The 12,486-nt window shown below is 37.5% G+C and overlaps 1 protein-coding gene across 4 annotated transcripts in view; it reads left to right on the plus strand.

The window, feature by feature from the left end:
- The window catches only part of MORC1 (MORC family CW-type zinc finger 1), a 165,156-nt gene that overhangs the window by 51,993 nt on the left and 100,677 nt on the right, over positions 1-12,486 (plus strand). For all 4 annotated transcript variants that reach the window (XM_047875488.1, XM_047875489.1, XM_047875487.1 and 1 more), the window contains 3 exons: positions 7,807-7,886; positions 8,614-8,684; positions 10,814-10,878. In XM_047875488.1, the coding sequence (XP_047731444.1) occupies positions 7,807-7,886; positions 8,614-8,684; positions 10,814-10,878 (216 nt within the window). The remainder of the gene's footprint in view (positions 1-7,806; positions 7,887-8,613; positions 8,685-10,813; positions 10,879-12,486) is intronic.

The following is a 12,486-nucleotide window of genomic DNA, read 5'->3' on the forward strand; positions in this document are numbered from 1 at the left end:
TGTGTCCCTTTATGAATTTGTATAATCTGAATTATTTAATCTTTTGTTATACACTGGTAGTCGAAAACAAAATTTGGATCAGCCAAACCTAGATCTGAGTTTTGATTTTGTCATTTACTAGCTGTGGACCTTCGGCAGTACCTTAAGCCTGACACTTCACCACTGTACATTGAGAATTCCTCTGCCATTTAGGATTGTTGTGAGGATTAAAATAAAAATATGTTTTTTTTAATAGGGTTTTTAATGTTTTTATTTTATTTTTGAGAGAGAAAACAAGCACGGGAGGGGCAGAGAGAGAGGGAGACAGAGGATCTGAAGCAGGCTCTATGCTGACAGCAGAGAGCCCACTGTGGGACTCGAACTCACAAACTGAGATCATGACCTGAGCCAAAGGCAGACGATTAATGACTGAGTCACACAGATGCCCCCATGTTTTGTTTTAAACATGAAAATACTCAGCACACTTCTCGACATATTCGCAAATAAACATTATTTACATTATGTACATGTTACTGTACAACTGGATCATGTCAAGTGGATGGAATGACCACCCTATGCAAGGCAGTCTTGTAGGCATTTGGGATTCAGCGCAGCAACAACAGAAGGGTCCTTCCCTCATAAAGCTTATGTTCTAAGTGACTTCCTAATAAAAGTAACCATCTGTTGTTTCTCAGTTCCTATAGGTCAGAAATTGGAGAGTGGTTCTGTGGGGTGCTTTTATCTTGGGATCCGTCATGAAGTTGCCAAGAGATTTTGCCTGGGGTTGCTAGAGGCTTGGTAGGAGCTGGAGGCTACACTTCCAAGGTGGCTGACTTCACATGGTTGGCAGCTTGGTTCCTCTTTATAGGGACCACTGCACTGGGCATCTTGAGTGCTTTCATGGCACAGGAAATGGCTTCTACCAGAGGGAGCAATTCAGGAAAACAAAGTAGAAACTGCAGTCTTTTAGAACCTGGTCTCCAAAGTCACATGCCATCATTTCTGCCATGCTTTTTTGGTCACACAGGTCAGCCTGGATTTAGTGTGGGAGGGCACTGCACAAAGGCACAGATACCAGTGGGGAGTAACTCTGTCAGAGGACATCTTGGAGGGTGGGCACCACAGTAAGTCATGAAAGAATTTTATGGGAAGACATTTCCAGGAAGAGAGGAGAGTAAGTGTAACGACAGGCTAAAAGGGCGAACATGGCTCGAGCACAGTGATTAGGAAGAGGTGAGGTAGATGTGGGCAGATGCTGTAGGGTCTTGAGCAACGTGACAAGAAGTGGCTGTATTGAGAATATAAAGAGTTTTGAGAAAAGAGCATTACTTGATTTATGCTTTTAAAAGATTATTCTGGCTGCTGAGTGGGGAATTGATTTTATATGGGGCAAGAAAGGAGGAAGGGAGATGAGTTAGGATACCATTACTGTATTCCAGGTGAGAAATTACTGTGGCCTGGGCTGGAGTGGTGAGTATCATTCAGTTTATAGATCTAATATAAAGACAGAGCCACCAAGACTTCCTGATGGGTTGGATGTGGAGTGGAGAGGAACTTAGGAGCCATGAATGCCTTCTAAGTCTTTTGCCTGAGCAAAATCTTCAGAATGATAGGGAAGATACAGGGTAGAGGTTAGGAGTGATGGTCAATGGAGCTATTTCTACTCATTCTGGTTGTACTAAGTGTGAGTGGTCTACCTGACATCCAGGTCTAGCTATTGACATTATACTGGCCAGAAAATTTTTGATCATGCCTCATTACATGTTTTGATGAATAATTAAGGACTATAACTATTTTATAGTATGAATAAACCAGGTAAAGTCTCATAATTTAAAAAGAATAATTATGTTTGTGGATACTGCAACATGGTTATAGTTCATAATTGGGGGCTAATTTTATCTGCATAAGTAAGTTTGAAACTGTAGTTTTCTTGTAGTCTGTTTCTTTTTCCAAATTTTAAATTTAAAATACTATATATTAGCCAAAATGTTTTGTACAAATTGTACATGTCAGTATTAAATGCCAATGAAAGTTTAAATTTCTGAAGGTGGTTATGATCGAAATAGTCACTCAGAATGCTTTTTTTTTTTCAACGTTTATTTATTTTTGGGACAGAGAGAGACAGAGCATGAACGGGGGAGGGGCAGAGAGAGAGGGAGACACAGAATCGGAAACAGGCTCCAGGCTCCGAGCCATCAGCCCAGAGCCTGACGCGGGGCTCGAACTCCTGGACCGCGAGATCGTGACCTGGCCGAAGTCGGACGCCCAACCGACTGCGCCACCCAGGTGCCCCCAGAATGCTTTATTTATTTATAGCAATGCTCTATACTTCTGCAACATAAAACCTTAAAATTTACTCTGTTTTTTCATATTTTTATTTCTCTTGAGGGTGAGGAGTTCTATTTTGCTCTTAAAAATATAAAACTAGGGGCGCCCGGGTGGCTCAGTCGGTTAAGCGGCTGACTTCGGCCCAGGTCGTGATCTTGCGGTCTGTGAGTTTAAGCCCCACGTCGGGCTCTGTGCTGACAGCTCAGAGCCTGGAGCCTGTTTCAGATTCTGTGTCTCCCTGTCTCTGGCCCTCCTCCGTTCATGCTCTGTCTCTCTCTGTCTCAAAAATAAATAACGTTAAAAAAAATTTTTTTTAAATGTAAAACTAATAAAAATTCAAATAATACAGAGTTAAATATTGGAAAAAATCAAGTAACTAAAATCCCCCTTTACCACGTGTCATTCACTGTGTGCTCTAGCAATCCATAATATCCCTAAATGGGAACCTCTGCTAGAAGTTTAATAAATATTCTTCCAGATTGTCTTATGCACAGTGAATTCACATACATACATGTGTGCTCACACACACATTTATACTTTTTTAAAACATAAAATTTAGGGGTACCTGGGTGGCTCAGTTGGTTAAATTTCCAACTCTTGATTTCTGCTCAGGTCATGATCTCGCAGTTTGTGAGTTCAAGCCCTGTGTCTGGCTCTGCATTGACAGCATGGAGCCTGCTTGGGATTCTGTCTCTCTCTCTGCCCCTCCCCCACTGGCACTGTCTGTCTCTATCAAAATAAATAAATAAACTTTAAAGAAAAAACAAAATTTATACGCAACTTGCTCTTTTCACTTACAAATTATCTCTTGAAGATCTTTCTCTGTCATCATTAAATATTTTATACAGTACTTTATTTAACTGTTTATTGATATATATTCAAGATTTTTGGAGTTATTATTGTTACAGTGCTAAAGTTTTATTGTTACAGGACATGTTTGGTCATCATTTGACAGATGTATATTTATGCTAATATGCCATTATTTCTGTAGAACAGACACAGAAGTAAATTTCTGAGTCTGAAGATAGGTACACAACTAATTTTGATGGGCACACCATTAATTTACCCTCCGAGAAGTAGACCCAATTTATTTTCACGCCCTTTTGTCTGGTTCCATATCTACACTTGTTATTAATAGTATTTTCTGTTTTCATTTTTACCATTCTAAGGAGAAAAACTTTTATACTGTTTTAGTTTTCATTTTCCTCAATAGTTTTCTTTTTTCTTTTAGAAAGCTTTTATTTTTAAGTAGTTTCTACACCCAGCGTGGGGCTCGAACTTACAACCCCAAGACCAAGAGTTGCATGCTCTACCGACTGAGCCAGCCGGGCACCTCTCAATACTTTTCATTGACTTTATGTTTTCTCAGCTCCTTTAGAAGAAAATATTCAATAAATTGTTTTATGTAGAAAGTGAACATAAAACATTTGAATGCAGTCATTGGAAAAAACCAGAGAGGTAGAAAGTGAAATGTGTGAGGAAGAGTGAAGGCCTAAAATGTGGCAAAACAAGGTGGTATAGAGAGAAGGCAGAAACAGTGTGGAGGTGAAGGCTGTGGGCTAGGGTTGTGGGCAGAAGTGTAAAATAAAAGTAAAGTTTGGGAGACGGGTTTGGAAAAAATTCTAACCACTGTGAAACTGAAGGCCCAGTCCTGGAGGGAACACCATGCCCCTGCCATCAGTTGCAAGGAGGGAGGAGCTGACAGCCAGAGGGGCTCTCTTCCTTATCCTCCAAGGGATGCATTACTCTGGGTTTTAAAGGAATTTTTTTTTTAAGTTTATTTGTTTATTTTGAGAGAGAGACAGCATGAGTGGGGGAGGGACAGAGAGAGAGAGACAGACAGACAGAGAATCCCAAGCAGGCACCTTGCTGCCAGCACAGAGCTTGACGCAGGGGCTTGAACTCACGAAACCATGAGATCATGACCTTAGCCCAAACCAAGAGTTGGATGCTTGACCAACTGAGCCACCCAGGTGCCCCTTAAAGGCATTTTTATCTGTAGGAGTCTAGCAGTAGGAAAAATTAGAAGTGTCTGGCCGAGGTAGACTTCCAGTTAAGGATGAGGATTTGACTGAAAATTGTTTCCTTTATAGGAATGGGCAGGTTCATCACACTGAACTTGCCCAAGAATATATATTTCATTGTTAGCTTTTTGTAATTGTTATGTACAATTGTAAAATTTAAATTGTGAAAGTATGCAGATCATCTGAGATGTTTCAGATCATCTGGGACCAGGTTGTCTCAGTGACACAAACTGCAAACAGAGCACATGTTGTTTTGGTCTTTGTTGTTTAAAATTGAGCACTAATGCATAGTTGGCATTCTTTTGTGCCACTTTTACTTTCTAGGGTATAAGCATGAAGCATGGGGTCTGTGAAATGCTATAAAATACGACCTATAAAATAGTTTAATTCATATCATCTTTAAAGGATCACTTCATTGTTCAGCTTCTCCTTAATTTCACTTTAGTTTAAAAAAAGTGACTTCAAATGAATGATTCAAACCAGATTAAGTATGTGATTAATATGTGATTTTTTTTTTAATTTTTTTTTTCAACGTTTATTTATTTTTGGGACAGAGAGAGACAGAGCATGAACGGGGGAGGGGCAGAGAGAGAGGGAGACACAGAATGGGAAACAGGCTCCAGGCTCTGAGCCATCAGCCCAGAGCCTGACGCGGGGCTCGAACTCACGGACCGCGAGATCGTGACCTGGCTGAAGTCGGACGCTTAACCGACTGCGCCACCCAGGCGCCCCTAATATGTGATTTTTAAAAAACAAATGGCAATTCCAGTATATAGAGACCCAATAATTTTTTTGCTTTAAAACTTAGGTTTTGCTGTTGTCTAAATGTCTTAGAGACTGATTTGAAATACACCTATGTTATGACTTAATAATGTTCATTGTGAAAGAAAATCAAGGGAAAAAACTGAGAATTACCTTACTTTAGATTTAATGGGTGTTCCTTTCTTGTGACTAACTATAATTTCATTGGAAAATGAACATTAAAGTTAGCAATAAAGAGACAAAGTTATTATAACGAACTATTTGTGAAACCATAGAAGTAGATGAACATAGGATGACATTTATTTTTAAATAATTTTTTAATTATTAAGTTTTAAATAATTTTTAGTTATTTTGAATATTTTAAAAATAATTTTAAATAATTTTAAAGTTTATTTATTTTGAGAGAGAGCACAAGCAGGGAAGGGGCAGAGAGAGAGGGAGAGAGAGAAGAACCCCAAGCAAGCTCTGCACTGTCAGCACAGAGCCCGATGTGGGGCTCCATCTCACAACAGTAAGATCATGACCTGAGCTGAAATCAAGAGTCAGGCACTTAACTAACTAAGCCACCCAGATGGTTATAACAGTAAGTCTTTTCAGGGAGATAACTGGACAAGCTTGTATAAATCCTTCAGAGTCTTAACAAAAAATTATCTAGTTACTTATTTCTTCATTCCCAATGTATTTTCCCTCTAGAGCCTACATTGAGGGAGCAAGTACTTAATATAATATTAATAGATAATATTAGACAATAATAGTGTAGTAAACATTTATCCCAAACTAGCATTGACTAAATTCTTTAGCTCTGTCGATACCTTTAGTTCTCATGACAACCGTGTGAGATAGATACCCCTGTTACTATCCCCACTTATAGACAGGAAATGGAATCACAGAAAATGAAATAATGTGCCCAGTGCTACACTACTAAGGGACACAGATAGGACTTTAACTCAGACAGGATGGGATCCGGGTAGTCCAATTCTTTTTTTTTTTTCTTTTTAATGTTTATTTATTTATTTTGAGAGAGAGAGAGAGAGAGAGAGAGAGAGAGATCTAGCAGGGGAGGGCAGAGAGAGAGGGAGACAGAATCCCAAGGAGGCTCAGTGTGGAGCCCGATGTGGGGCTTGAACCCATGAACCATGAGATCATGACCTGAACCGAAATCAAGAGCCAGATGCTTAACTAACTGAGTCACCCAGACGCCCCCAGGTAGTCCAATTCTTAATGCTTAATCATGGTGTTCTGTCTTGAGTGTATTTGTACTGCATTTATGGAGATAATGGAAGAGAGTCTTAAAATTTAAACAGACTTCAGCTAACAGACATTTAAACTATGTGTGACCTGTTTGTGTAGTGATGAATTTGCATTACCGTACACATTATTTGAAAGTCAGAAGATATAAATGCAATTCTAGATCAAGTTATCATTCAAAAGCCATTGCTTATTAGCATAGATTCCAGGGATTGGTAAACATTTTCTATAAAGGGCCTGATAGTAAGTATGTGATCACATTCCGTCTCTTTTGTATATTCTTATTTTTCCTTTAAAAATAGAAAAATCATTCTTAGGTCTCAGGCTGTGCCAAAAGCAAGCTGCTGGCTCACTTTGGCCTATGGGCCATATTTTGCTTATCCCTGGTATCAACTCAGGGGCATATAGGTTTAGACTCTCCCTCTGCTTGAGAAAATGCCTGCCTGAGGATATTTTGGCTTTCAGGGATACCTGTAGTTCTCTACCCACCTCTTGCTGAACATTTGATGCCTTTCTAAACATAGAAGGTATCAGAGAATGGTGACCGCCTGAGTCCACAGGGGTATAAGGCAAAAGTTACAGAATGAGATGTACAGAGCTTTGAGCATTCTGAAATCCAATATTCTGGAATTTTTTTTTCTCAGGATGATGATTTAAGCCACTATGAAAAATCCTGACTTTAAGGAATCCTCTGTAACAGATATACATAGTTTCATCTGCATTCAGTGAACCTCTATTCCAGAGGGCTTTCCTCACCTCTACTTTGCTCTGACTGAGTTTATGGAGATAAATATATATTTATCTATCTATTTATTTGTTTATTCCTTTTCCTTGATTGTTCTAGAGCTCTCACTAAACAACAGGTTTTGAAAACAAGCTTCTTGAGCAATAAAGTGGAAAATATGTTTTGGTAGTTTGAAATGGTAATGTATGTTTCTGAGCATTTTAGTTAGAGATAGTTGTTTTGAGACTAGGAGAACTGGTTTATCCAGTGTCAGTGACCTGAGTAAGAGGGTTATGTATATTAGCTCGAAATTTTGGTAATGGAGCAGTTACATAGAAATTTTTCTTTTTAAGAAAATGATCCCGTTTTATATGTATAAATGAGTAAGAGGGTTATGTATATTAGCTCGAAATTTTGGTAATGGAGCAGTTACATAGAAATTTTTCTTTTTAAGAAAATGATCCCGTTTTATATGTATAAATGAACATTTGTATGGGCAGAAATTGTGTTATCTCTCTCCTGAAGTTCCCTTCCAAAAGCAAAATTGCCAAGTATTGAAAGGCAAGGAATTTCTTCCTAGGTATACAGTTTGCTGATTGACTAGTTGGATGCAACTTACTGTGTGAAGCTTTCTTCATAATTATGTATATCTGGAGTGTATATTCTTTCTAAAGAATATTCTTTAAGTATTATGTACCTTAAAATGATAACCTGACTTGATCAGTTCTTTTTTCTTTTCAGAAAGTATCTGTATGTCACGTCTTCTTTTAAAGGAGCATTTAAAAATGAAGTTGAAAAGGCAGAAGAAGCAGTAAAGATTGGTATATAATTATCTATGTCCTACATCTCATTGTTGTTCATTCACTCAGCCAACATTAATTGTACCTTTATTCTGAGATATATACTGTTATAGCGTTGTAGGAATGACCACAATTAATCGAACTCCTGCCTCTAAGGAGCTTCATAACACATTTTTCTGTCTCTGGCTTTGTTGAATTATGACATATTAATTAAAGGTATGTTATTATATTTTTACTTATTATTATTTAATTTCTATTATTCCAAATACACACTTGGAACTAGATTGATATATATTAGAAACTCTGGTTGGCATGATGCCGAGTTAGATCATTTTCAAGACTAGCCTTATACTCACTTTAAGAAGGAATGTTCTACACATTCATTCTGACCCCCCCCCCCCACAAAGAGGACAAAGCCATATTTTTCCAGCGATCCAAAAGCAAGGAGTAACTTTAATCTATATTTCACAGATTGTAGAGAGTTTTTAGTCAGCTGAACATTCAGTCATAACCCTTTAATTTGTAGGTATATAGTTATGCCCTGTCAATTATAATGTCTAAGAGGAAGCCCATTGTGGCTACCTGCACCGAGAATGTGTGAAAGCTGTGGAAAGAACATAGGATTTTCTGAGATTATTATTTGGAAGCCATTCCCACTGTTCCTGGTCATAATGTATATACACACTGCTCACTTAAAATTGATTAAAAGAACTTTCTGATGTTGTAATTATCTTGCTTCTGCTTCCAGCTGAACGTGTATTGAAACAAGCACAAATCACAGTAAACCAGCCTGACAGAACTTCTTTGTCTTCTGCCAAGGTATGACATATAGTCTTCCTAAATGGCCAAGTGTCATTTGCTTTTTCCTGTACACAGTTGTCTCTTATCATTTACTTCCTAAACTGATAAACACAGACAAGCTCCGAAGCTTAAGTTGATTTTAACCCAGGTAAACAGAGCGGAGGCATGCAGAGAAAGGAGAGGGTACTCAGCGGTGAGAGAAGGCTGAGTCTGAGCAAAGATGAGCAACGTGGGGTGAATTTGGAACAGTGGGGAAGAGCACTGCAGCTCATTTCTTTAAAATGAAAAGAAAAGTAATATGAGAAAGAGAGAAAATAATGAAAAACTAGCAGAAAAAAGCAGCCTATCAAGTTTCCTTGAAAATATCTTTTCAAATTATTGCTCCCTATGCACCTGAATAAATGGGAAACGCAAGGAGAAGACTAATAAGCCATCCTTTTTTCTGGTGCTAGGAATTATGTGCTATAATTATGAATATTAATAACTACTTCCAGCTTACAAAGCTTTTTTCTTATGAGTTGCTCCACATAGTTCATAAACATTTTCTATAATCCTTGCAATGCACCCATGAGTAAGATAGGTTATAAAGAACTATTATTATTAATTATAATGCATGGCAACCAAGAAGAAGAATATTGCTTCAGGACATGTAGGTTTGTTTTTACCAAAAATGCGGTGCAAAGCTTTCTACCAGGGTAAGTTATGAAGCAGCATTTTATTTACTTGCATATAAAAGGATAAATAGGTATATGGAGAAAAAAAATGCTTTACTTCACTTTTCCTTCATTCTCTTCTTCAGACTCAGTGTAGGAATCCTTTCCACGATTCGCCCTTAAACTTTCAAGGACCAGGGCTGAGTTTGATAAAGAGCTCTCTCATATCAACTGATCATGAATAGGGAATGAAATCAAAGAGTAGCACGTGATAATGTCCCAAAGCTACCTATGGCCTTCCCAAAATTCTCTTACTTTTTTCTTCTCACTTATTAGTTTAGAGTAAATGTAGACCTATCTTACTGTTATTGATTTTTAAAGAAAGGTTTAAGCTTTTTTTTATTTTGCCTCAAAGAAATCAATTTCCTTGGCTTTATGTATTTGAGAAACAAGAGAAGCAGATGCTTTTTAATGGGTCAGGACCTTTCTTTCTTCTTGCTTTAGGCTTACCTCTCATTGCCTCTTTGTGCTCTGAGTGCATTGACAGGAGGGGGGGAGGGGGTGTCTTTGACCATCTTGCTTTGTTGCTGGGCAAAGAGAGCAAAGCAGAATGACCTTGGCTTTTGACCTCTTAAATTCCTCTAGGCAGTTGAGTGGTTGAATTTGAAGTGAAATACTTACAAATCAGTTACCATTTGCTTTTACTTTAAAGTCAGTGAAAATAATGTTCAGTCAGTGGTATATTCACCAAATGAGATGCCCATCTTTCACCTCAGGTAGATGGAGCACATTAAAAATCTGTTATTATTTGTGAAATTATAATAATGCATTATTTCTTTTCTGCCTGGTTAGAGTTAGTGTACTAGAGATAGGGCAGTGAATGAGCCAGTATATCAAATTTAGAGAAGACAAGAAAGACAGGTGGGCATTGGTATTCAGGTACTCTGAAAGGGAGAAAGCCTAGGGATGGGATATCCTATAAAGGGAAAAGCTTGGGGAGTATCAAGGGTATCTGGAACTTGATAATAAAGAAGATGTTTTCGTATGGTGACTGACAAAAATTTTTAATAACTTTTCTTTTTCTAAAAGATGCCACAGTACTTGATCATGTGATTTAGCATTTTGTTGTTGTTTTGTTGTTCTCACAAGCAAAAGTCAGAGTCTAGGTACATGGAATGACTTTTCCAAGCTTTTGTGTAGTTTGTGTGAAAGCCAGTGTGACATTACAGGGAGAAATAGCTCTTTAAAAGACAGAGAACATTGGATTATGTGCAAAAAGGGAACCATGGGCCAAGAGTTGGTGTGTCCCCCTAGCTATTAGAATGGAATCATTTATCAAGTATTTATTGTCTACCATTATACAATTGCATTAGGCAATGTGACCTATCACTGTTACCCTTGTGAAACATTTGGGTAATGGGATAATAAATATCAGCTCAGCTTTCATTAATTTAATAGAATTATGTTCTCTCCTAACCAAATGTACTTCTCCAGGATGTATTACAGAAAGCTTTGGAAGATGTTGAAGCAAAGCATACGATTCTTAAAGTGAAACAGAGGTAAGATGTAAGATTTTCTGTTTGCCAGAATCCTCTGCACTTTGATAAAGCAAATTCTGATTTCTGAGGAGGCGGATTTGGTGGTTAATGTGATAACTTCTCTTTCTCAGCCTATGACATCTTATTATATTAAGCGTAATATGGTCAAAATCCCCCAACCGCAAAATCAATGAAGGTATTTATAAAATATATATTTGCAAGCATACATATGTTTACATAATATTAAAACTTCTGAATACAGGGTGAAAAATTAGCTCAGTGTCCTGTTGAAGAAGTGAACTCTGCCCAGAGGATCAGCTGACAACTTTACTTTTTTTTTGTCCTTTGGCAGACACAGCCCTCTGGAGGGTTGGTTCTGGTTTCTTCTCTCTTCTAGTACTTGCATAAAATTTAAAATGTTTAGAAAATGTTTCAAATACATGTACCACATATATAGTTAAGATACAAATAGCAACCCTAAATTACAACACCATTATTTACATTTGGAAGGTTGACTTGGTCTCCAGCTTGGGTGTTAAACAAGTTAAACTGAGAATAATCAGAGTTGTCTGGGTAAGGTCAGTCTTTGAAAACTGGGATAACTTTGAGAAACCAATTTTTAGGGAAGCATTACTAGTTTCCAGAATTATTGTTTGTGAACTATGAAGTGCTATATAACCATAACTTTCCTCAAACCTAAATTTGAAGTGTTAACTATGCACTTATCAAAATAAGTACTAAATAAATCCATAGAAATCTATATTAAAAAACAAGGTCCTCTGGGGCGCCTGGGTGGCTCAGTCGGTTGAGCGGCCGACTTCAGCTCAGGTCATGATCTCACAGCTGGTGAGTTCGAGGCCCGCATCGGGCTCTGTTCTGACAGCTCAGAGCCTGGAGCCTGCTTTCAATTCTGTGCCTCCCTCTCTGTCTCTCTGCTCCTCCCCCACTCATGCTCTGTCTCTCTGTCTCAAAAATAAATAAACATTAAAAACAAAATTAAAAAAAAAACAAGGTCCTCTATTTTTTTTAAGTTTTTATTTAAATTCTAGTTAGTTAACGTACAGTGTAACGTGAGTTTCAGGTGTACAATAGAGTGATTCAACAGCTCCATTCAACACCTGGTGCTCATCACAACAGGTGCACTCCTGAATCTATTTTACCCATTCCCTCACCCTCTTCACCCCTGGTAACCCTTAGTTTGTTCTCTATAGTTAAGAGTCTGTTTCTTCTTGGATGGTCTCTTTCTTTCTTTTTTTCATTGCTCATTTGTTTTGTTTCTTAAATGCCACATATGAATCAAAGAATATGCTATTTGTCTTTCTCTGAGTGACTTATTTCACTTAACATTATACTCTTGCTTCATCCATGTCATTGTAAATAACAATATTTCATTATATATATATATATAGAAGGAATATATATGTGTGTGTGTATATATATTTATATTTATATATATATATATATATATATATATATATATATATATATATGGAATACTTCTTTCTCCACTCATCAGTCCATTTGACTTAGGCTATTTCTATAGCAGAGCCTTCTTTAAAGTCTTGAGAAAGAAAATTCTGGTTGATGAATTGTTTGTAGTTACATTTGTATGTATGAAAGGTGATCGAC

The sequence above is a fragment of the Prionailurus viverrinus genome, chromosome C2 (assembly GCF_022837055.1).
Source record: "Prionailurus viverrinus isolate Anna chromosome C2, UM_Priviv_1.0, whole genome shotgun sequence".
Classification (NCBI taxonomy): Eukaryota; Metazoa; Chordata; class Mammalia; order Carnivora; family Felidae; genus Prionailurus; species Prionailurus viverrinus.